This window comes from Condylura cristata, unplaced genomic scaffold, assembly GCF_000260355.1.
Source record: "Condylura cristata isolate star-nosed mole 26May11 unplaced genomic scaffold, ConCri1.0 scaffold00021, whole genome shotgun sequence".
NCBI classification, from domain to species: domain Eukaryota; kingdom Metazoa; phylum Chordata; class Mammalia; order Eulipotyphla; family Talpidae; genus Condylura; species Condylura cristata.
This window is the reverse complement of record NW_004567122.1, coordinates 10,843,629-10,868,191: the sequence shown is the minus strand read 5'-3', so window position 1 is coordinate 10,868,191 and position 24,563 is coordinate 10,843,629. Positions and strand designations below refer to the sequence as shown.

Below are 24,563 nucleotides of genomic sequence, written 5' to 3'. Positions count from 1 at the left end.
ATTTCCATTTGCTCATTATCTCTCTTCATCTTTTCTGCCTTCTTTTTGATATTTACAAGTCTGGCTGATGAGAATAAGTACTATTTCTGGCCCTTACAACAAGGTACTATCCTTTTTGAAACTTTAAGATGAGTCTTTTCCCGACCTCAGTTAGTTTCTGCACACACATGTACAGTACTCTGATGAACTCTCTAGTAGGACTGCCACAGATCTGTGGGGCCCTATCTGGGCAGGTGTCCCCCTTCACTGTTACTCTGCTTTCTGGCTGCTTTATTTCCCCTTCTCTGAACTGTCTGAACTCAGGAATTCTCTCAAGTTCTGCTTCAGTTCCTCCTCCCTGTGCCACAAACTTTCAAGACAATTTTAACATAAAACTTAAAAGTTTTAGGAGGAAAAAGGAGAAACCCTTCATTCTTCAGGCAGTTAGGCAAAAGTTCTTAGACATGACTCCAGAATCACAATTCAAAGTATTAAAAAAATGATAAGTTGCAATTCATCAAATTAAAAAGTGTAAAATACCATTGAGAAAGATCGCTTATCACTAGATACAAATTAAAATCTACTATATGTATATGTCTGTACATACAGTAGAACAGTAAAAATCAAAAACACAAATGAGATAAGGTGCTGCCAGCATGTAAAGCAACTGGTAGCAACGCAAATGGTACAGCCACTCTGAAAAACGGGCTGGCAGTTTCTCATAAAATGAAACACACACTTTCCAATACGATCCAGCAATCACAGCCCTAGGTATTTACTCAAGAAAAGGAAATTTATTTCCACATTAAAGTTTAGTTGTCCTTTTTAATAATGGACAAAAAAAAAAATGGAAGCAGCCAAAATATTACTCAAGTGATTAAAAAAATTCAACACACTTTATACAATGGAATACTACTAATCAATAAAAGGAAATGAAATTAGATGGATGCAACTTGAATCAACTTCAGTGGAAATCTGCTGGAAATAGGTTAGAGGTGGAGGAGAGAGGAGGAAAGGTAGAAGAGAGATGTCCTCTTAGGAAACCATTTCAGTTAATACAATAAAAATGATGGTGGTATTGACTGTGACAGAAGTAGACACAAATGTCTGGACTCCAGATATATTTTGGAGGTAGATCCCAAAATTTTCCAGATGGATTTCACTGAGAGAAGTAATGGAACCATACTCAAAGTTTTCTAGCCTGAACAGCCAAAAGAATGAAAGTTATGAAAATTGGAAAGAGGACAGCATTGACAGAATAGATTGTGGGGAAAGAAGAGCTCAATTTTGAACATGCCAAGTTTGAAATTCTACTAAACAGTCAAGTAGAGACTTCAAGTTTGGCTGGAAAGACTAAGTGAATGCAATGTACTCAGCGACAACTTAGGCAGAGAGGAATCATGAGCATTCTGGAGCACAGTGAGGTTCTGTGCTCTGGAAGCTCACTCACAGGAGGTGTGAGCACTGGGAGTAATCCATTCTGCTGGATTATTTTTGCCGTGGCGTTGATTCAGCAGTGCATTCAACTGAACTAACCCTCAATTATCTAGGTTTCGAAATAAAACATTTTAAAAGGTGAGGGATGAGTCTCAGAGGGCAGCTTCTTAAATGCATTGGTCTTTCCTTGAAGTACTCATTTAGATTATTCTTTTCTCATCATCTACCTCTGCTGTAATTGGTTAAGCAAGGCTGGGTTGCTTCATGGATACAACTGCACGTTACCATAACATACTATCCTGAAAACAGAAGGCGGATGTGTACATATTTTATTAATACTCAAAAGATTTTATGTAAGACTCATGTCTTGAGATGCTTTCATCTTTCCATCACAATAAGGCCAACTTTTTCAAAGGGGAAGATATATATTATATAATATCTGTCACCTTCTATACTAATTTATATTATATTTCAAGGTGTTTGAAAATTGATTAATATTTCCATGGGTATTTGCTGATCACTGTTCATTATTCCTATTATATTACAACAGAAATAACAAGATGTAAATAATTTAATAGAATTTCATTTAATAATTATATTTAAAGTTCAAAATTTCCAGAAATAGCATTTTAATTACATTCAAAATGTGTTCATTTTAAATACCACCAAACTCATCATTTTCATACAGGGTTGGCTATTAGAAAATGAATGGAAAACAAGTTTTTTTTTTTAAGTCCTTACTTTCAAATTTAGTACACTGTAACTGGTAAACACTTATCTAAATGAAGTCTCCATTATCAGAAAAACAAGTTGTGTTAATAGGAAAGTAACTCTGATAAACATACACTGGAACATAATTCACAAAGGTGTAATTTTATAGGTATATTTTGAAGTATAAAACAAAATGAAAAACCCGACAAATACAAATAAAGGCAAAACTTATAACTGATATTTTGAACTAATGTACCTACGGTACTTTCCCAGAAAAAGTAGAAGCATTGTCAAGATTTTATGATGACCCAAGCTTTTTCTTTATGTTCAATACAATGGCCACTGTATAAAAACAGAGGACTTATTAGACTTTTGTCTTGTCTTGCAAATAGATTATGACCAAAAGGTATTGTAAGTGCTAGAGCTCAGTAACCAAGGTATTTCTTTGATTTTCCCTTACACTTCTAGTTTTCTCCAGGAAGTCTCTATGGAAATGCTTTACACATGGTGAAAAAAGAGAGATCGAATAATTCTGAGATGGCAAAGACTTACTAGAGTGGGTACTAAGACAGGATTAAAAAACGTTACCCCCCCCATTATTAAACCATAAATACACAAATGAAAAGTGCTATAAAAATAAATAGAAAACATTAAAAATGTGGTGCCTGTGGGCTTTTGTTTTGAAGACCTAACTACTAAACCACTAAGTTTACAGAGTTATTTTTAAAACTTGCATAACTTGTGTAAATACTTAAATTGTCCAAATCCACTTTCCCTAGCCAAAACAAACAGGTCATAATCACCTGAGGAGTCAGGTGAAGGCTGGGAGACAGGAAGGAAAGGGCGTGATAAACACCAAGTTAGACTGGGAAGGACTAGGACTGTGACTAAGCACCCACAGAGCCTATCAAAAACAGGGAGGAACTCCACTTTTCTTCAGATTTTACTGCATTTCGTAATCACAAAATGAACTTTCTTAATCAGCACATACAATCTTTAAAAGGGACCTGTTTGGAATCTGTTTGTTTTACTTGCTTGTTTGTTCTCATACATCTTAACGGTGATCGGATGTACTGACATATTCAAGTCTTTCTGAAGAATGAACAATTGACTTTGCTTTTAAATAAAATCACCAATAAGAGTATTAAGTCAGCGTTTTAAACAAATGAAATGCTTCACTTCAAATTAAGCATGTTTAAAATAACTGCTGCTTTGTCAAAAAAAAGAAATTATTTTATTCAATTATAAACATACAATAACAAATATTACACAATCATTTCCTATGATTACTATAAAATTTTAAATTATCTTTTTCTCTTCATATGAAGATAATGCCTCTAAAGAACAGTCTAAATCAGAACAGCATACTATAAACACAACCCCTTCTCAGTTTGTGGAAGTCAGTGCATTCAGAAGTTATAAATAGGTATGATGTTCTTCCATAAGGAAGGGTTCTAGAAAGATTAAAATAAAAAAAGGAAAAAAAGTTAAATAACCTGGAAGATAACTTAAGAATCACAAATAAAGGTGTTAGTCATTCAAGTGAGGTACAACCTGAGGGTCAATCAGTTGTGCTTTTTTCTCCCAATGGAAGACGTTCCCATAACTGGAGCAACTGCTCACCAACCTGAGGTTCAAGTTCCTAGATAAATCAAAACTGACAATCAACACAAATAACTGGATTGAATTTTTATCAGTAATACTTAAAAAAATATTGAAATATCATCTTAAATTTCATTTCTCTACCACAGTATACTAAAATCTTATGTTATGCATCATTCTCATTCTTTGTGTTAAGGGTTATGGAACTGACTTCTAGAAATCAATAATGTAGTTAGCATGTAAATTCTGCAATTATTTGTGAGAAAATGATGAGAAATTTCCAAGGACTTCTGGAATTTCCATCTGGAAATAATGAATTTTCCCTTTGATTTTAAAGTTCGATATGACAGATAACATTAGTATTTGGTCTGACATTTAGGAAAAGCACTCACTTTAAAATTTTAAAGGTTTTCTAACAAATTTAGCATAATCAATGTTAAGGTATTTGTTACAAGAAACAATCTTAGGTGACTGACTATATGTTCTTATTTTAGATGCTAGATTTATTTAATAATAATTACAGAATAAAAACTAAATTATCCTTATACAATTAAAGAGTGCCATTTAGTTCTCTTATGACATACTATCTCTGATCATGACAACAGAAGCTGAACACTTTTCATATGGTAATGTAAAGTGAGTCAAACTGGTTTAAATAAATTATTAGTTATGTAATTTCAAGCAAGTTTAAATTTCTTTTTATTTTCCTACAAATATTGGGCTAGTAACTCCTTTTATTCATAAGGATTCTTAAATATAAACAACACAGTACTCATTCTGTGTGCTAATTCCATTACCTTAATAAGTTTAAAATGCATATTAACAGCACTAGAGGGCAAAGTAAAACATAATAAAATAAGACAAGTCACAAAAACAGTACTATTTGTTACATAATTAAAGTCATAAAGAAGTTAGATACTGTTATTATCTGTAGATTTTAATCATATCAGAAGCTATCTTCAATTATGAGGCAACATAGCTTATGAAAGATTTCACATGTACAAATATACATTTACAACTTATTATGGGTATCCTGTAATGTATATCACCAATTTGTATATATATTACAACGTATATTTGTATGTTATAGTGTATATACAAATATGTATCTTACAAATATACATTTACAAGATATGGGTATGAGCTCTATCATACCTCTTCGGTAAACAGGTTTCTACTAGGTCTTTTACAAACTTTAACCAATTTCTCACATGTACATATGCAAAAAATTATTTTTATTTTTACATTTGTTCCCAAACAAATCACTGATAACAGCAAACACTGAGAAAAATAGAAAAAGAAGCACAGATATGTTTTTGTATACCTGCCCATCTCTGCTAATCTGAACTTTCTTGTTGTCATTCCAGGGATTGAGCAGATGGTGTGCAAACTGAAAAGGAAGACTTTCTTTTCGTATCCACTCCACCTTAAATACTCCTCCTAATCCAGCTGAACCCCAGTCCTGGCTCTTCTCTCTTCCTATCTCAGAAGACATCCTAGAAAATCCCTGTGGGTAAAAATGAGGGAAAACAGTAAAGGTAAGTATGATATTCAGATATGTAAATTCAGTATGAGAAAGCACTAAGGTTTTGTTTGTTTGTTTTAGGTAAATGTACAGTATAAGATTAATAAATATCTAACAAAACCAAAAATAAGACAATCATTCAATTTTTCATAATAAATTATTAACAACCTTTAGAGGAAAACCAATTCTAGTCTTCTAACATAATTTCAAATACGAAGATATTTCCCAAATAATGCATGAACAATTCTAAATTCATATTTATTCCATGAAAAATGGATATACTTAACCTCTAGGCTTTTACTTCCAAAAATTAAAATAACATCAAATTCATGATTTTGTAAATTCAGATAATATATCAAGTTAGGATAGGTTAAGAAACATATTAAGTTTCCTGATATCATTACTAACTTCTCTGATCTATTTAAATAAACATTTTACCAAAAAGTCAATCTTCTCATTACTTTTGTAATCCACTTGAGAAGTAGTAAATCTGAAGTTGTCTTCAGTAGGAGAAACTTTTATTTGGAGAGGATCTGGTAAGATAAGGCAAAACCAAGAGATCCCTATTCATCATCCTTGAGAAGATGCAAATTTTCCTCATTCTCAGTCTAGCAACACACATTTTTTTTCTTTTTCATGCAACAAAAGCCAGGTTTGTGTTTCTCTGTTTACTTTTCAATCTGTATGGTCTAACCTGCCAACGAAACAAGCCCATTTTACTGTCTCAGGATGGCTCACCTGGAAATGGCCAGATCCTTGAACAGAAAATACCAAGTAAACCATGCTGCTTTCCCAAAAGGCACGATTTAGTTTCCGCTCATTACTAGGCGTTGTAGACCAGATACCCTTCTGCTGAGAAATTTCAAGGTTTCTCAAATTGCTACTCTTCATTATAAAGTATCGAATAGGCATGTTTGGCCTTGGTGAAGGAGATTTTGAGCCCTATGAAAGAATACATAAATACTTAAAAGGTAATATGACTTTCCAAAATCAATAATCTTATCATTAAATACCATTTTCAAAAACATAAGCCAACATATTTTATAAATATTCAACAAATACAAATATTCTATCATGCCTGAAAACTTACACAAAGCTCAGTCAAAATAAGGTCAAAAAGTCAAATCCAGGTACTCATTTTCACAGCATTTGATCCCTACTTAAGAAAGGATGCCAGAGTATTAACTCTGATTTATCCACCAAATGTACTTTCAGAAAACAGTTTAATACACTTTCAAAATTTTAAAACAAACAAAATAATTATTCTAGCTTACTGCCTGGACACTGTTTCCAGGCAACGGTGCAAGAAAGTGAACATACATAAGACTCGAGTGTTCTCACTAAACTGTACAGCAAAATGATTAGAATTTGCTTGGCAGTGTACTTGACAAAAGAGCTTTGCACAGAAGGAAAGTTCTTGGGAACTACAGAGGAGTATCCAAAGGTCTCTGGCTAAGTACTGTCCTACATATGAGTAAGGAAAAAGGGACCTGAAGTCAGGAAGACCCAAAAGACTGCAATAAGCCAAACAGTTCCCTGAGCTCACACATAACTAAGAATTTTTACTTTATCCCAGTCAAAACAAGAACAACTTATAATACATAGGCACTGGAACTAAATTAGTATCAGAATTAAAATTGTTTTGGACCTACCTAGACTAATATCCCATATGAACAAAGAACCTTCATTTAATAAACATTTTAACTGAGCAAAACAAAATCCAGCAATATTGAAAAGGAATAATATATCATGATTAAGAAGATATATATATACACACACACATATATAACAAAAATCAACCTATGAAATCTACCATCTTAATGTTTCAATACATATTAAGAAAAACACTGAATACAATTCAATGTTTATACATAATAAATAGCAAACTTGATCCAAAAGAGAACGCGCCACAGTTATACCATGCTAAATGGTCAAACACTTAAAGCTTTCTTTCCTTCTAAGGTCAAGGCAAAGGTTAAAAAAAAAAAAAAAGACCTTCATTAATTAACTGATTTGATTGCATGACTATCCTAAGTGTAGCAACTCCTGAGAAATCCACCCAGAAATCTACTAGAATTAATAAGTGAAGTATGGTCAAAGACTGTGGGACAAATACGAAAAAATCAAATGTTTTTCTATGTGCTAAGAATGAGTAAGTGAAAACTGAAATTTGAAATTTTTAAAACTAAAACATTTAGGAACAAACTTACAAAAAAAAATGAACTACCTGAACTTTTAAAATTTATAAAATAGTCTTCTGGGATATTAAAAAAATAGCTAAATAGCTGCAAATATATATTGCTATGCTTATAGTCTGGAAGACTGAAAACTGTCAATTTTCTTCAGAGTAATCTATGGTATAATTCCACTCAAAAACTTTTTCTGTAGAAATTGACAAGATAATTCTACAGTTTTATGAAAGCAGAACCTAGATAGCCAAAATCTGTAAAAGAACAAAGTTGGAGACAGACTTTAATTGACTTCAAGATCTGTCATAAAGTTACTATAATCAAGATATTTTAGCATTGACAAAAAGATAAAGACAAATTAACTAAACAGAAGCATTCAATAAATAAAACACAAATTATTAAATACATTTTTAACAAAGATGCCAAGGTAATTCAATGGAAAAAGGGATATCTTTCAACAAATGATACTGGAAGAATTACATAGACAAAAAATAATCCTTCATCCACCCATACTCATAACAAAAATTAACTCAAACTTGAAGTCATAAAACAAAATAATTTAAAATAATCTTGTATGTTTTAACAAAAAAAAAAATTTTAAAATACTGAAAGCAATAATGAATTGTCAGCCCTATATGCTATCAGTTTTAAGATACCTCAAGATGGTTAAAAGCTAGAAATATTTGGCAAGCAGGAAAAACTGGAAAAAAAATTTACTCAAGGTATTTGAAGTTTTCCTTCTCCAGTTTATATCTGGAACTGAGGCCAGAACTAGTAACAGAAAAGTGTAACTGTTCTACAATTACATTTTAACACGTAAACACTGTACAAATTAAACATGTAACAGGGGAAGTGCACCCTCATTGTTCCGCTGACTTTCAGATACTCTACCTTTCCTGAGGATGGAGGAGAAGGACTGGCACAAGGACTTGGGTAACTACTGCTGTCTGTAGACTTCACAGAAGACTGATCTGATCGATCATCAGTGCTTCGTTTAGGGTGTAGAATTCCTCTATCTTTGAACTTTTGAGGCGGGTGTAGTGCTGGAGATGGCGATTTCATCAATACTCTTGGGTGAGAAAAATGAAGCAAAAGTCAGTATACAAAAGTGTATAATACAAAATGGTATTTCAAACATATGCCACGAAAGTACGATTCATGAAATAATTTATGGATTCTATATATTTAGGCATTCAGAAATAATATTACGATCAGAAAAGTAAATATGTATAGAATAATCTACAAAAATTTTTACCTTAACAATAACAAATACTGAAGTGTTATTTCCCTTATAAAAGTATTAACCTCTTTTATGATGGTAAATATGAGAGCTCTTTAACAATTACATTTCATATTGTAATTTACCTTTTAATGTCATAAAACTTATTTAAATACATCTATTATAATGACCCTTATAAGAATATCACTCACTCCACTTTTCTTTCACTTTCATATAATATCTGGGAGCCAAGCATACTAAAAATGGGAAATCACAAGTGGGCTAGCATTCAAGAGCAGGTTTCTAGACAGTATTAAATTTACCAGCAATTAGGTATGCGATACTGGGCAACTCTCTTATCTGAGCTGTACTTTCTTTATCTACTAAACAGATTATATAGGCTAAAATTCTGTGAATAAATTCTGTAAAGATAACAGAATCTTTATACTTTTTAAAGAAGTCTTTGTGGAACAAACTCAAATTAAAAAAATAATAATAAATACCAAGTACTTTTTGAAATAGTACAATATAAAGGCCACTTATAAACTATTCTTGCCAAAACACTGGATCTAGCGAAGCCCAGAAAGCTAACTACCCATCTACATGAAACACACAGGGCCGAGCAATAAATAATGCCATGAAGACAGAGTGTCAGAGCCGGCACATGGGTACACCTCACAGTACCACTGACCTAGTTTTCTCCAAAGAGTCAACAGAAGAACTGCTCTAGATCACAAGACTCAATAAACATGAAACCTAACAACATGCATGAATCCTTGCCAGCTGCTGATTCAATCAATCTTCAGTTTGAGAATTAGTGAATGATCATTTTCCTGGGACTCTGAATGATTTTGATGATATGGAAAAAGCTCCCTATTTTTAAGATGTGCATTATTAATATATAAGGATAAAATGTCATATGTGGCTCATTTTGAAATTTATAAAAAAAAATTGCAAATATGAAAATGTGGGTAGAGGAAACAAGTAGGCAAAAATTTTGGTAACTATGGAACTCACTATAGTATATCATCTACACTGCTATGTTTAACAGAATTTATATAAATTTGAAACAAAACAATAACGTTAATAACATATACAGTAAAATTAATAATGTACAAGTTTCCAAAGAGTCACAATTGTAATTACTGTTTCTTCAAAACAAGTTAAAATAGCTACTATTTCTCTTCAACATTTTAGATCTAGGGTTATTTCACAAACGAAAAAAAACAGCAAAGCCTAATGATACTATCATAAAAGAGCTTAAATGCACATCTGAGTTGTTAATAACAACTTTAAACTTTCATACTGAAATACTGAAGTGCCCTCAAAATTTCTTTCAGATAGAGTGTTCCCCACACCATTCTACTCAATTTTTCACTTAAGAGGAACAAAGAGATAAAGATATAATGCAAAGTTATCTCACTATCTTATAGAAAAGGTATGTTTGTCCTCCGCCATCAGATAGTATTATTTAGAAAAATGACAAGAATAAAACATTTTCATTTTTGAGTAGAACACTGGCAATTTCCATTATTGTAATAGTTTCTGCAGTTATATAATAAGGTTTTATTTAAAAAAAGAATTACTTGTTCTCTATCTTGCCACTCTGGAGTGAAAACTCCTTAACTATAAAAACTTTTTCTCAAAGAAGTAATCCTACAAAGATTATAATTTGTCCCTTCAAAAATAAATCTTCCTGAGAGTCCTGACTCTCTACTTGTCTTCAAGCTACATTAATCTAAGGTCTTAGTCATCAATATATTCAAAAGTCTGAAGGTGGATAAAAAGTTATACCCCACTGTTCAACAGGTCATAGAACTAAGAGGGCCAGGCTGCAACTTAGACAGGAAATAAAATAGTTGATACTGGCATCACAGGTGAAAAGAAAATTATATGATGATCAGTTTGTAAAGTTTAATTAATGTTACACTTTATAACTCTGACTTTCCCCTGTATTTTCAAATGTAATTAAGAGAGGGTTATAACTTTTGTAAAGGAAAAAGGAAACTCTTCTAAAATCTGTGTGCATATATGTACACATGTGTGAATTTGCACGCAAAACAGTTACATAAACATTTATACACACACACACACACACACACACACACATATATATATACATACTCTATAAATTTAATAGATTTTTTAAAATATGGGTCTAGGAATAATATTACCACTTTTTTTTATGGAAATATATCCATATATTCTAAACAATCATTGTTGCACCAGCAATTAGGGAGAAAATTCAGGCACACATACTAAGAGAACATTTTCTTAGTAACTGGCTCAATTATTGCCAAAATGTACTACTGATCAAGGAATTTGGAAACTGTTAATATAGTATTCCTCTTTAATTGAAGACTTTATTTCATTTAAATAAGCAAACTCTGATCAAAAGAATGTACTAAAAAGTAGTAAGCATCACATTTTTTATGTTTCTGTTTTCAGTTTTCTAACTATGAAATTATGCTGTGTGTCTTTATATTCTTATAATTACCTTTCTACCAATAGTACTGAAATAAGCAACATAGGTAAAATGCTTTTGTGTCATAAATTCCAATGGGTAAAGAAAAATTGTTTGAAAGAAACTTAAATTTTATTCTAATAAATATCTTAAAATCAGAAATATCTCAATCAATGACTCACTATAATCACCAGAAAAATATGAGCTCCCATTATTAATGATCACATAATAAAAATATAACTATTGAATTGCTAAATAGTAGCAAGAATAAAAAATTATTGCTAACTAACAAAAATTTCATCATGACTGTGAATTTACTGACTTATATGCCTCCCCTCACCATAATGTAAATTCTCTGAAGACAGTATCTTTCTCGCACATTGCTACTGCACTCACACCAGGAGAAGAAACAGGCACTCACAATGACATCGAGGGAGGCTCACAGAGAGGCTAATCTTTTAAACACACACAGCCAGCACTTGTTGGTAGGAAAATGTCACTGAACATATATTAACTAAAATATGTAACAAAAAAATGGTGCTATACTTTTAACAGACACTAAATTCGTAAAATCTGGAAAGTAAACACTGAGATTTTTTTCCTGATAAAAGTTTCCATATTAAGGGCCCTCCCTGGTGGCACAGCAGGTTAAAGCACAACACTGTGAAGCTGTTGGAGGTGGCTTTAATGCAAGTCCAATACCCGCCCCAGAGGTGACCCACACGGCGCGCGGCAGACCTCTCCTGACCCGCCTGCTGCTGCCCCAGCAGTGCACTTTGTCCATCTGCCTGTTCTGCTTCCCGCTGTCTCTGGTGAATTCTCTCACCATCTCTGAACCTCTGGCCTGTACCCCAGTTCTGTATGCATAAAAAAATCTTTAAAATAAATTTCCATATTAAATAGTTCAGATACCAGTTGAAATTCCCTCACATTAATTTAATATTTCTAGTAATTATATCTTAAAAGCAAAAACTCATCTTTTTGTAGTATAACCATTTCATGTACCTCAGAATATAAAAAACTAATTTTTAAATATTACAAAAGAATATGAATATGAGTATATGATATGAAACTCATTTTCATTAAGAAAATGTCTCCCATCTTAATAAAATATTACAAACTTACCTTTCTGCAGTAGCAGACTCATCAGAAAATTCAGTATCTGCTGAAGTTTTCCTACTATTATTTGACCTCCAAGATGATGCCAAAGGAAGTTCTTCTGAAGACATAGGCCTTGGCCTTTGGCCAATCCCAGATGGTTGTTGTAAACCTGCAGACTGTTCTTCAGTGCTTAACACAGCTATAATTGCTCTTATGGTGGCTTCATCAACTTGAGACCAAGGTTTGGATGGAGCTCTCATTCGGCGTAAAAATAAGCTATGCCACTTCTGTCTGAGCTGCAGCAATAAACTGGCTGCCTAGTTAAAAAAAAAAGAAAAAAAGGAATGCTTCAGTTCAAATGTATAAAAGCAAAATGTGTATCACACTTGCAAGACAATTTATCAGTTAAGGTCAGCAACTATTTGCAAATAAGATATTTTACACTTAATATCATTTACTAATAATTTTATTATTGTACAAAATAAAATTTTTTATTTGCCGCATTTAAAACACTAGAGACTAAAAAAAAAAAAAAAACCACTAGAGACACAAAACCAAAAGAAACAGACTCATGAGAAAGACAGAGACAATAAACAACAGGTGGTGGAATGTGATCAATGCTGGAGAAGAAAACTACAATAGCAGCATTCATACCTAAGTGTCTATAGAACATCCCAATAATGATGGATAGAGAACAGCTGGATTCACAGATCCAAAACCATGTCTGAGCTAGAAAAAAGATGGCCTTGGAGATCATCTGTGGGTTACTATATCTAAATGTGAGGTTCCTAGCGGTTATGCAAAGACAGTGAGAGGAGCAGAATAATGCAGAGAGCTGGAGGACACCTAAGATTTAAAGCACAAACACATACATAAGAGTCAGTGAGGGGAACCTAAGACATCTATAGGGCAAAGTTAAGAATAACAAAAGATGAATGTCACAGTACTAGTGACAAAGAAGTTAGGGCAAGGGTGAGGGGGAAAATTCAGAAGGGCAGAATTACCAAAAACGGATATAGACAGTGGTACCAAGTACTGAAGAGAAGTGAAAGGATCAAGGAAAGCAGGCTGACTGTGACAACATGGTGGGCAAAGCTGACCTTGACAAGCATTTTCAGGAAGTGAAAGGCTAAGTGGGAATGGAAGTGAGAGTGCAGTGGGCTGCAGAGATGAATGGTGCAAGAGCAAACCAGCTACTAGCGTCATCTACTGACAACATGACTGCCACCCAGTCAAACGTATCAAAAGAAAAGTCAAGAGAACTAAGGAATGACTTTATAAAAAAATTACTTAATTTGAAGACTAAAACTCACCTCTCACAAGTAATAAATAAGTAAAAAAAGAAAAGTGAATGGATTCCTACCTTTCTTTTAGAAACAATTATACAAAAGAAAGGAAGGGCTTGTGCAGCCAATATTCAGTGTTTTCACATGCACAAAGAAACAAACATATTATATCATGCTTAAACACAGAGCCACCACTGGGTTTTTCAAATCCAGTACTGCAATAAACCCAATATAGAAGAGAATCTTTGAGGGCCCTATAAAAATCAAAAACTAAGCTATATTCTAGTTGTAAAGGCTCAACATTAAATGTAACATTTTCATCATACTGTACACTTCAATTCAAACAACAGAATAAAGACATATTAAAATACTAAAAATATTAAATATTTTTATTAAAATATTTAAATACTAAAAAGCAACTTACCTCTGGCTCTAGTTTGAAATTGAACCACTCATCAAGTTTCAAAGCTGCCAAATTAGCAGTACTTCTATCTTCCATTTCACTATCACTACTGTCATTAGGAATCCCATCAGCTGCTCAAACATAATTGAAAGGAAAAAACTTTTCACTTTTAACATCTTATATCATACAAAACATCAAGTCAATATAGGAAAACGACTTTTAAACAAATCCTTCTAATATAATTTATTAAGGGATTTCTTCAAACCCAAGAGATCACAAATTAAATCTCAATACTTAAAAGTAGGTAAGATATTGCAAACACTATCCAAAATGAAACAACAAAAAAGAAAAACTTAAAATCAAAACATCCCTCAATGGTAGCTAAAGAATGTTAAAAACTCAAAGAAAGGAGTGAGAATACAAAAGATTAAGCAACACTCATGTAATTTCACAAGTTTCAATTCAAATAAAAGCAAAACCCTAAATATATCTTAGCAAATGATTCATTAATATGAAATATTAAGTTGTTTTATATTTTGTACAATGAAAATAGCACACAGCACAGTACAACACAACACAATGGATAAAAGAACAATATGTAAATATGAAAAAATATTTAGTATTAAAAAGCATTCAAATACCATTGGGCTTATACATGACTATTACAATATTTCTTTATTTACATTAAACTATCATATCAGTGGAAAAGAAAAACAAACTTCTTATGAGGAAGAGTAACTAAAAATACAAAATCCATATGCATAACTGATTTAGAAATCAATTTTAAGAACAGTGGTATGCTGTAGTATTTCTTTAATCTTTATGTTACCAAAAGGGCACTACTCTACCACATACACTTTAATTTCACAATTTGTTTGGTTTAGCATAAAAGAGGGGGAAAAAATCTCATCTCCTATTTTCATATCCTTTTAAATTCATTTACCTCTGAATGATGAAGGTTCTTGAAGAGCATTACTTGCCAGCCTGGCTGGTCCACAAAACACCAATACAGTGACAGGTGTCACTGCTGAACAACATCTAATATTAGCTATTCTATGAGCTCGGGTCATTTCATCATAAATAAGCCAATCTGTGGGCAGTGCCTGAATAGCTGCAGCTTGACCATTAGCTGGAGGAATCTATTAGGAAATAAATCAAGAAATTGTTAACTGTCATTATCATTGGATTTAATAACACTTTAAAAATGTAAAACATCCTTCAATGAAATATTAGGAGCAATCAAAAAAGAATGCAAGTCATTGTTCATGTACTTTGTGGGAAAGTCCTAATGAAGTTACATGTTACTCCTTCCAACTCTACAATTCTATTTGCTTCAGTGTTCATTTATACACCCACAATTAATTCCTTAAAGCAAGTGGGTATTTGGAGCATTTTTTATTAATCTTGGAACTATCTAAATAAGTTTCACCTGAAGACCTAAGAGCATTAAAAATGTTTACCTTTTTATATTGAGGCTGACTGAGAACTGATGTGGGATGAAATCGTACTTTTTTCTCCTTTGGCCCTGTCAATACTACATTTTCTCTGTCCACATGGACTAAGTTAGGATACATGCCTGCCACCAATGCAGCTTTAACAACAGCCCAGTTCTCGGAATTTGTGTTAACATCTCGAATATCACCACCACCTCGTGCTCTAACAAAACCTAGAAACAGGGGGGGAAAAAAAAACATACCAACTATTCCTATTGCGTAAAACACACTTTTAAATTTGTGTTTTTTACAAAGCATTGCGTAAACTATTTAGTGATATTCGAATTTTACAATAAGAAAATTCCTCTGGGAAATTTATAGTCCAATAAAGCTCAGGTTTACTCAGGCTAATATAAGCAGAAGACTCAACTGGGAACATAGGGGCTTATAAAATTTACATTCCTTTCACAGGGTTCTACATAAGCTGCTACCAAGAAATGTACAATAGCTGAAAACTAAAAAAAAATTGTGTTGACTTCTATAAATGACATTTTGTTATGAAAGACATTAATAATGGGAGTGAAGTCAAATAGAGACTCTTCATGCTGTAATTTTATAGGACCTTCATATTTCCCCACATGTGAGCCAATTCTATATATCCTTTGGTTCATTTCTTACATTACTTCTGCACTTCAGCTAATTCATAAATCCAGGCTTTATAACATTTCTTGTGACTATTTCACTGTACTACATACAGTGTTCAAAAGGGAAATTCAAAGAAACAATTCCAAATGGAAATGGCATACTCTTTTAAAAAAAAATCAAATGCCTTCAAGTAGCTGTTTGATGTTTCAAAAATATGAAGACAGGATTTCTGCCAATCTACTTAAAATTCTTTTATTGTTAATTTCATAGAACTAAATAATTGTTTATATACATACATGTAAAACTGAACTACAATATCTAAACTGATCTTTGCCAACAATTATAAATTGCTCATTGCCAACAGTATCAAAAAATAATAGTTTCTGCAGAAATGGTCATATTTTCTTTTAATCTGCAAGCAACAGTTGATGTTACATATTAGTCTAAGGCAGTTTATAAATAAAACCTATAAAATAATACATAGTAAAATAATGTGACAATATCATAAAAATTAGATGTAACACTAGGAAAACATGAGGTATGGGCAGGTACTCTCAGTTATTTAAAATAGATTCTTTGGAGGAAAACTTTACCTGATGCTCTCAGCTGACCAAGCAACTGAGTTCTCATGCCTATGATTATTTCCATGGTAGCTTGTGAAAGAAAATTCTTTTCACAAAAGGCTCGTTCCCAACCATCGCTTCGTGCTTTCTGCCATGCCTATCAAAATATAAATACAAGATACACTCACCAATCATCTTTGAGTGAGGCAGTAACTGAAATGGCAGTTACCATTCAAATCAGTTATTCACTATGACTTTCTAATCAAGTAAAACTTAACGTAAGTTGATTTACTCTCAAATGCTGTAAAAGTCACTGAGTTTATAAAACCCCAGGAAGAACCAAATATCAAATAACCTAAATGACCAGCTATGTAAAAATATTTACCTTTCCAAAGATAACTGTTTATTTTCCTATAAATAGTGAGGGGTGTTCAAATAAGCCATCATACACACTACCATCTGTATCAAAGAAGTTTATCACTCTTGATATAGATATAATATCCACATTAACCTCCTAATCTGTATTAAAAAGGAAAGTGAAATTTGTGGAAGTCAAGAAAGCTCCTCTTTGAAAATGAATGTTTTGCTTTGGAACATAACTAAAAACAGTAATTTACCCTCTATGTTTTTGAAGGAGCTGGGCAGAAAAACAAAGGATAGGAACTCTATTCTAAATCTACCTCTAATATTGTCAATCAACTGCTCTATCATCATATATAGTATTTAACAAAGGCAATAAGCTCACAAAAAAAGCTTGTGATTAGTTTTTAAATGTATGCACTAAAAACATTCTTCTGCAATATGCCAAATGAAATTTTCAAAAAATGTATACACCCTGCATTTAAGAGAGTTAAAGGTTAAAGAAGCATGCCCACTTTTCAAGAAGTACCATTTTCCTTCTCACATCTGAGTTTCTAAATTGCCTACTGTTTCCTTTCCTAAAGAGTTACATTTTTCCTTTCTTATTTTTCACTTTCCTCAGTTTCTCATTACTATTATCTAAAAAGTAAGTTTTAAGTAAGTTTTGAATTTGTTTTATCAAATTATTAGCATAATGCCCTCAAGCGTACAAGAAAACATGTACTCTAAAAAAATCAATAAACATGTTAAATTTGATTTTCTTCCAAGGTTTTTTCCATATTCTTTGAACAATACAATGTCTTCTTAACAAAAATAATATTGTATTTCTGGCCCACACTTTGACAGAAAGGAATGAAGTAATATATACAAGTACAAATCAATATGCTAACATATACACCATATATAAAAAAAATACACACATATACATAAAAACAAATGCACACATACATATAAACATATTACTGTAAGGATAATATTGAAAAAAGAAAACCAAGTAGAGAAAAGCTGATAAAATTATAATATATTAGCAGAAGGAAGATATTTTTCTGGTCATTAATAAAATCTGACTTTAGAATGAGACAAAATTAAAGTAATCTTACCTGCTATTTTGTAACTTTGGTCTCAGAAATGTTTAACAAGCAACATTTTCAGGAATAAAATAGCAATAGTACCTGGAATGCTCTCAGAAGTGCCATATGGTCACTGAAAGTTCCTGCCGTGAAACGTTTCCTGCAAAGCATAGCTGCACGTTTCTGAGAGGCCTGAGTAGGTAAGACAAAAGGATCTCGATAGGCTAGTGTGCAGGCAATCGTAAGAATTGGGTCCAGACACTTTAACACCACAGCACACAGGACCATTTTGCCAAGATGGGGTTCTACTGGCAAATCAGCCAAATGATATCCAAGTTCAGTGAGATCTTCCCATGCATCCATTGCATCTATTGTCTAAATAGGACACAGAACAGAATTTGACATGAACAAAAATGATGTTTGACCAAACCACATACTTAAGAATCTGTGAAAAAGAATCTAAAAATGTTTTGCTTCAACTATACAAAAACAAACTAAAAATACCATGAGCATATCATTCAAAATAAATGATTGTTTTACTTAAATACAAAATTAGTTCTATTTTTTCTCCCTTGGTTTAAAATTTCAAGTAGAATAGTCAGATAAAATAAAACCATGAAGGTACAAACCTTAAGCATCTGTACAGCATTTCTTACAATTAAAGCTGGTGGAGGCTCAGGGGCTTTCATAAGGAAGTCAGCAATAGGACAATTAACTGGGGCTAACAGCTTGGTATGCAAACAAAGTTCCTATAAATAAGAGCAGAAAGTGACTAATAATTAATTTTTATTTATATTTTGCCCCCTCTGTCAGAAGCTTAAGAAGTATCCTTCCATCAATTTTTATCTAGATTACCACTGCTCCCACTGCAATGTCTTCTTACGTAGTTGTAGAAGTCAAAAGGTAATTTCTCTAAGGAAATGACAAACTCAGTAGTAAAGACTGAGTACTAATTAGTTATAGTGAAAATAAAGGGAAAGGTTCTTGGGAGAGAAGATCTATGAAGGCCCTAATATAGAAAGATGTACCTGAGAACTTGAAACTGCTGATATGAGTAGCGAGCAGAGGAAAAGCAAGAATTTAAAAATTAAAACTGGAGACACACATGAGAGAGACAAGTTAGACTCCTGTAAAGAATTTTGCATTTCATCCGAAGAGGAACAGAATATGGCATATAGATGCTGGTAAGTGGGAAGTGATCTAGGAGCATGGATGACAAAGACATGATCAGGTTTCTCTTCAAAGAGTTAGTCAACATCTTGCTCAGCAGACCAAAGAAACAAATTAATTTAGTTTCTTCCCCAGAAACTATACAGTATCTAGGTGTTCCACAAAGTTAGGAAAACAATTTGAAAAGGTTAGGAAACCAAGCTCCAAAAGAACACCTCAGCATCTTACACTGAGATTTGGTTATTACCTTCTGTTCTTAGTTTTATTTTCTAATTTTCATTGAGAACATAAAAAATGAACACTGTGTGATTGACACACTCAATTACACAACAACAATATACCTATAAGCTGTACTATAATGTAAATACACCCATGTAATTCTTTAAATTTGGGGGGATTATGAATTAAATTTTCCTGAATAGAAAAAAATATTGATTATATACATAACCACACACATATGTACATGTACATAAACTGATTTTTTTAAGTCCAATTGGTATATGCTGAAATGGCTCCTCTTCCCTCACCTACAAAAATAGCCTCCTAGAGTTAAATAAATTTCTACCTGTAATGGCATTCTCAAGAGTTCTGGAGTCTGAAATTCCAACATATTCTGGAATCGGAGTTTACTAAATAGCCGAAAACAAATTCCAGGTCTGCATCGCCCGGCCCTTAGAAGTAAAATACAAAATTAAGGCTAAAATAAGGAATGAAGGTTATAATAAAAAAATACAAAAGCAACATGACTTGGAAACAAAAGAATGAGCTAGAAGCTAGATATCTGAATTTGAATCCCTAATCTGATACTGAGCCCTGATAATTCCTTTCCTAAGGCACTTAATTTGCAGCTCAATTAGCACACCTATAAAGTGAGATTCATAAATGACACAGACTTGTTTTTTTTTAAGATATTGACAAAAAATTTTTTTTTAAATAACCTAAGTATGAAGCTGAATAAAAAAGAATGCACAAATACACAAGGAAAGATGGAAAAAAATGGGTATATGGTGATGTAAACTTAATCAAGTTTACTGACTTGATACCAAACACTGTGTTCCAGTCCATATATCAGAGTTGTGCAAATTATGCACTACACTACCTATAAGGCAGTGCCATTTACTTAACCAATGTAGAGACTTATATTTAATTTTATGGATAGCAGAAAAATAGCTTGAGGAAAAGCAGTCTATTAATTTCACATAAAATCACTAGATTTGCTAATAAGGTTAAAAATGCTAAGTGATAGAGACACAGAAATATCTCTTCTCATAGAGATCAGAATAGGAAGCAAACATTAATTGCAGACAATGTAATATATGTTATAAGATCTAACACTGTTAGTTATCAAATACTTCCCTCCCTAAACACCCTTCAGCTTTCCCACCGCTTCATCCTTCTCTGACAGTTCTTCTATCTTTTCCCAGTCCTTCATTGCTGATGTTCCTCTCAAATTAGACTTCAGCTGTCTGCTCTCCATGTCTATTTTTGCAAAGAAGAACTGGGATTTAGGTGGTAAGAGAACTTGCGAGAGACAGAGTAGAACAGAAAAAGGTGGATTTACTGAAATACACTGAAGCAGGTGAGACAGGAGAGGTCTGCTGCACCATATGTGGGTTGGTTCCCCGGCCTGGGATTGAACTCAGGCCTCAGTGGTGACAGCACTGAGACCTAACCTCTTAACAGACTTAACAGAAAGGCCCCTCTTAATACTTTCAACTATACTACATATTTCAATTTCTACCCATCTTATCTAGATCTGTATTTCACAAGTCTCTTCCATACAAATACATTAATTCTCCTCCCAATGTACCTAACCACTCTTTCCATTTTCTCTAACACTAGCACAAAATTTTCTAGGACAGAGTCTATATGACAACCTTGACTACACTCTATTGTTTAACCCATACCCATGGGCATACACAATTGCCAATAAGCTCCTTAATATCTCAAAGCAATAATCTGTTTTTGTTTCTACCACACTAAGACAATCAGGGAAACTGTAAACAGAAGCATTAATGAAAGTTCCACAGGGTCCTGATACCATCATTTTTGTCTCTACCAATCATTTTTCAAAAACTGAAAAAAACATAATAATCAAGACCACACCTGGTTTATTAAAAACAGAAAAAAACAACCCCAAAAGTCTTTAAGGGCCTATCCATGACTATTACTTTTTTCTGCTTGTTTCTCACTACCCTCCTTTAAATTAAACCCTACCCACAACAGGCTCACTCTTGCCTCTATGGCTTTGTGTAGCATTATCTATTTGCAGAATGGACCACACAGTATTAAAATCACTAGTTTATTGGGCTCCAACATTTCCTCAGTTCAAATGTTACCCACTGATTTTATGACATGACGTATCTAACAACTGCACAGTGAAGGCCGTCAAAATTATGTTGCAAAAGATAATAATGAACTTTCTACAATTTCTGATCTTTATCCCTGATAATAGATTATAAACTTTGCATATTATATTGTATATAATGTTGTATATATAACATTGTATACATATCAAGCCACACTTTCTCACAAGAAGTTAACTAACACAATAAGAGCTGGGCTTGTAACAACATTCCATGAAGTTATAAAGGAATAATGAATAGTTTTGAACATATGAAGCTGTTTTTTAAAGTCAACATTCAGTGTTTTCCTATTAGTTTAAATGTATTAGTCAAATAATTCAGGAAAAATGACACATTTTAACTTTGCCTTTTTAAAAATTGAAAACTAATGCAAACATGTATTTAAATAAAGAACAAAAAGTATAAAATGAAAATTAAGTCTATTTCCTCCAAGATCCCTACCAGTTTTCCTCTTCAGAATTAACAACCATTTTTTTCTTAATGCTTTTCTCAGGCCTGACAATGCCTATCCTGTGTCTAAATAAAAATTCAAACGTATGCATATCTCTTTTAGCACAGGAGAGTAGACATGTGTTCTATGCTTTTTAAAAATTAATAAGACATTTTGAAAACTCATTCCACATGAAAACATCTACACCTGCACCTTTAACAGTAACCTAGACTATCATGGGACTGTAACAAAATCACTTTGCTACCAATGAGCACTACAGTGTCCCAGACATTTGACTATCATCATTGATGCTGCAAAGATAGTCTTAAATACACATCTTTACACACATGTGAAAGTACACTCAGAATAGAGGATGAGAATCCACCATCAGAGAGCAAATTTATCTAAATAGTGCCAAAGTGCCCTCTAAATAAGTCACCCCAATTTACTTTTTGGTGCATTATGAAAGATTTAGCCCACGCTTTTGACAATTGTTTTGTATAATGTTAAACATTTTCATTGATTACAAAAAACAAAAAGACATCCCACTGATTGGGAAAAAATTTTCTCATACAAAACTAACGATAAAGGATTAATTACAAAAATATAAAGAGAACTGATGAAACTCAACAAAACTAAAGTAAATAACCCCAATCAAAAAGTGGGCAGAAGAGCTAAAAAGACACTTCTCCAGAGGAAATGCATATGGCCAACAAGCATATGAAAAAATGTTCAACATCACTTGTAATAAGGGAGATGCAAATTAAAACCACAATGAGATACCACCTCACCCCAGTGAGAATGGCACATCTTCAAACAACTAGCAACAACAAATGTTGGAGAGGATATGGAGAAAAAGGAACTCTCCTGTACTGCTGGTGGGAATGCAAACTAGTACAACCACTATGGAAAACTGTTTGGGTTTTCCGAAATGCTGTTCCTTAAAATGCTAAACATGGAGCTTGCCTACGATCCAGCAATCTCACTCCTAGGTATCTACCCAAAAGACACAAAAACACTGATTCAAAAAGATACCTGCACCTCCATGTTTATTGCTGCTTTATTCACAACTGTAAAGACATGGAAATAGCCCAAATGCCCAAAAATGGATGACTGGATTAAGAGGTTGTGGTACATATACACAATGGAATATCACTCAGCAACCAAAAAAAAAGAAACACATGCTGTTTGCAGCAACATGGATGGAACTGGAAAAGATCATGCTTAGTGAAATAAGCTAGAAAGAAAAGGAAAAATACCGGATGGTTTCTCTCATAGCAGGAATATAACAGAACAGATGAGAAAATGATAATGTTTATGAACAGCTATATACCAGAGACATTTATGGGGGTAGAGTGGGGAATGGGATCAAAAACAGTAAGGGGAGGGAAGTGCACTGAACTATGGTGATGGCACATGGGTGATTTGGTGATGGGAAACCCAAGGGGATTGCAACTGAGATGGAAAAATGCACACAAATATGTAAAAATAAACCATCATAAAATTAAAAAAAAAAATTCATTGATGGCAGTCTGAGAAGCAAAAAATAGGACATCATTAAATTACGTTTCTTTTGATACATGAGATGCTGTATATGAGGCTCATGAAATGGTCTTTAACATATTTTATAGGTGTTCTTGTATAATAAGGAAATTAGTCTTGTCCTACACTGCAAATACTTACAGCTTTTGCTTTATTTTTTAAAATTTCTTGTCTTTTGAGTAGCTTATACTAGGTAAAAAGTTTGAATTTTAACATAACCAAAATTCATTAAAACAAAATATTAAAATGGTTAGCTTTGCAAAAATAACATGAAAATTATAACTAATATTTAAATGTTAACATTTATAGAGAGTGAGAGTAGGATATATGCTAAGTGTGTAGTACAGATGAAGATGTTCTTCATTTTATAGGCAACTGAATAAATGTACATTAAATTTACATTACCTGCCTTTTCGTTGTATGGCACTAGCTTTGGAAATCCATACCATTTTTAGCATTGTAACAAAATTCAATGCATCAAAGGATTTCTGTAAAATTTGAATCATCCTCATGTTAAAACTTGAGATGTATTTAAGAAGAAATAACAAAAAACATAATGACCTAATTTAACATGCCATGTTAATTCAAAGCCCCCTTAGATTACATAATTAGAACAGGGTACTGATTTTTAATGATACAGATATTTGTTTATAAACACTCTTGGGAAAAAAGAATGGAAACTAAAGCAAAAAGCTGTTAAACTTTCACATTCTGTGTATTGCTGTTTCTCTCTGTAATAGTTTGATAGACTGGAGAGAATTGATCTATTCTCTTGAGGTTATTTTCTACCAAATTTACATCCTTGTGGAGAATAGGAGATCAGAGAAAGACAATTTCTAAAATACTTTCCATGAAGCTGAACTGAATGAACAAGAGAAGGAAAACACATAAAATATGTAAACATATTCCCACACTGACAGAATTTTCACTGTAATTCGACAAATCCTTTACTTTCTTCCTAGTACTGAGTAGAAGCTAAATTTCTTGAATAATTTGTTAAAAAGAACAAGATAAGTCTAAATAATAAATTGTTTTAATGTACAAATATTCACCTCAGTGAAATCAACA

The 24,563-nt window shown here is 32.7% G+C and overlaps 1 protein-coding gene across 1 annotated transcript in view; it reads right to left on the bottom strand.

Moving 5' to 3' along the window:
* Positions 1 to 2,037: 2,037 nt before the first annotated feature.
* The window catches only part of YTHDC2 (YTH domain containing 2), a gene marked incomplete at its 5' end in the record, with an annotated part of 42,115 nt that continues 19,589 nt past the window's right edge, over positions 2,038 to 24,563 (bottom strand). The window contains 14 exons of the mRNA XM_012727738.1: positions 2,038 to 3,581; positions 3,682 to 3,769; positions 5,054 to 5,236; positions 5,993 to 6,196; positions 8,335 to 8,512; positions 12,252 to 12,544; positions 13,938 to 14,047; positions 14,860 to 15,055; positions 15,377 to 15,582; positions 16,588 to 16,714; positions 18,090 to 18,362; positions 18,617 to 18,736; positions 19,723 to 19,828; positions 23,901 to 23,983. Of these exons, the coding sequence (XP_012583192.1) occupies positions 3,689 to 3,769; positions 5,054 to 5,236; positions 5,993 to 6,196; positions 8,335 to 8,512; positions 12,252 to 12,544; positions 13,938 to 14,047; positions 14,860 to 15,055; positions 15,377 to 15,582; positions 16,588 to 16,714; positions 18,090 to 18,362; positions 18,617 to 18,736; positions 19,723 to 19,828; positions 23,901 to 23,983 (2,160 nt within the window). The remainder of the gene's footprint in view (positions 3,582 to 3,681; positions 3,770 to 5,053; positions 5,237 to 5,992; positions 6,197 to 8,334; positions 8,513 to 12,251; positions 12,545 to 13,937; positions 14,048 to 14,859; positions 15,056 to 15,376; positions 15,583 to 16,587; positions 16,715 to 18,089; positions 18,363 to 18,616; positions 18,737 to 19,722; positions 19,829 to 23,900; positions 23,984 to 24,563) is intronic.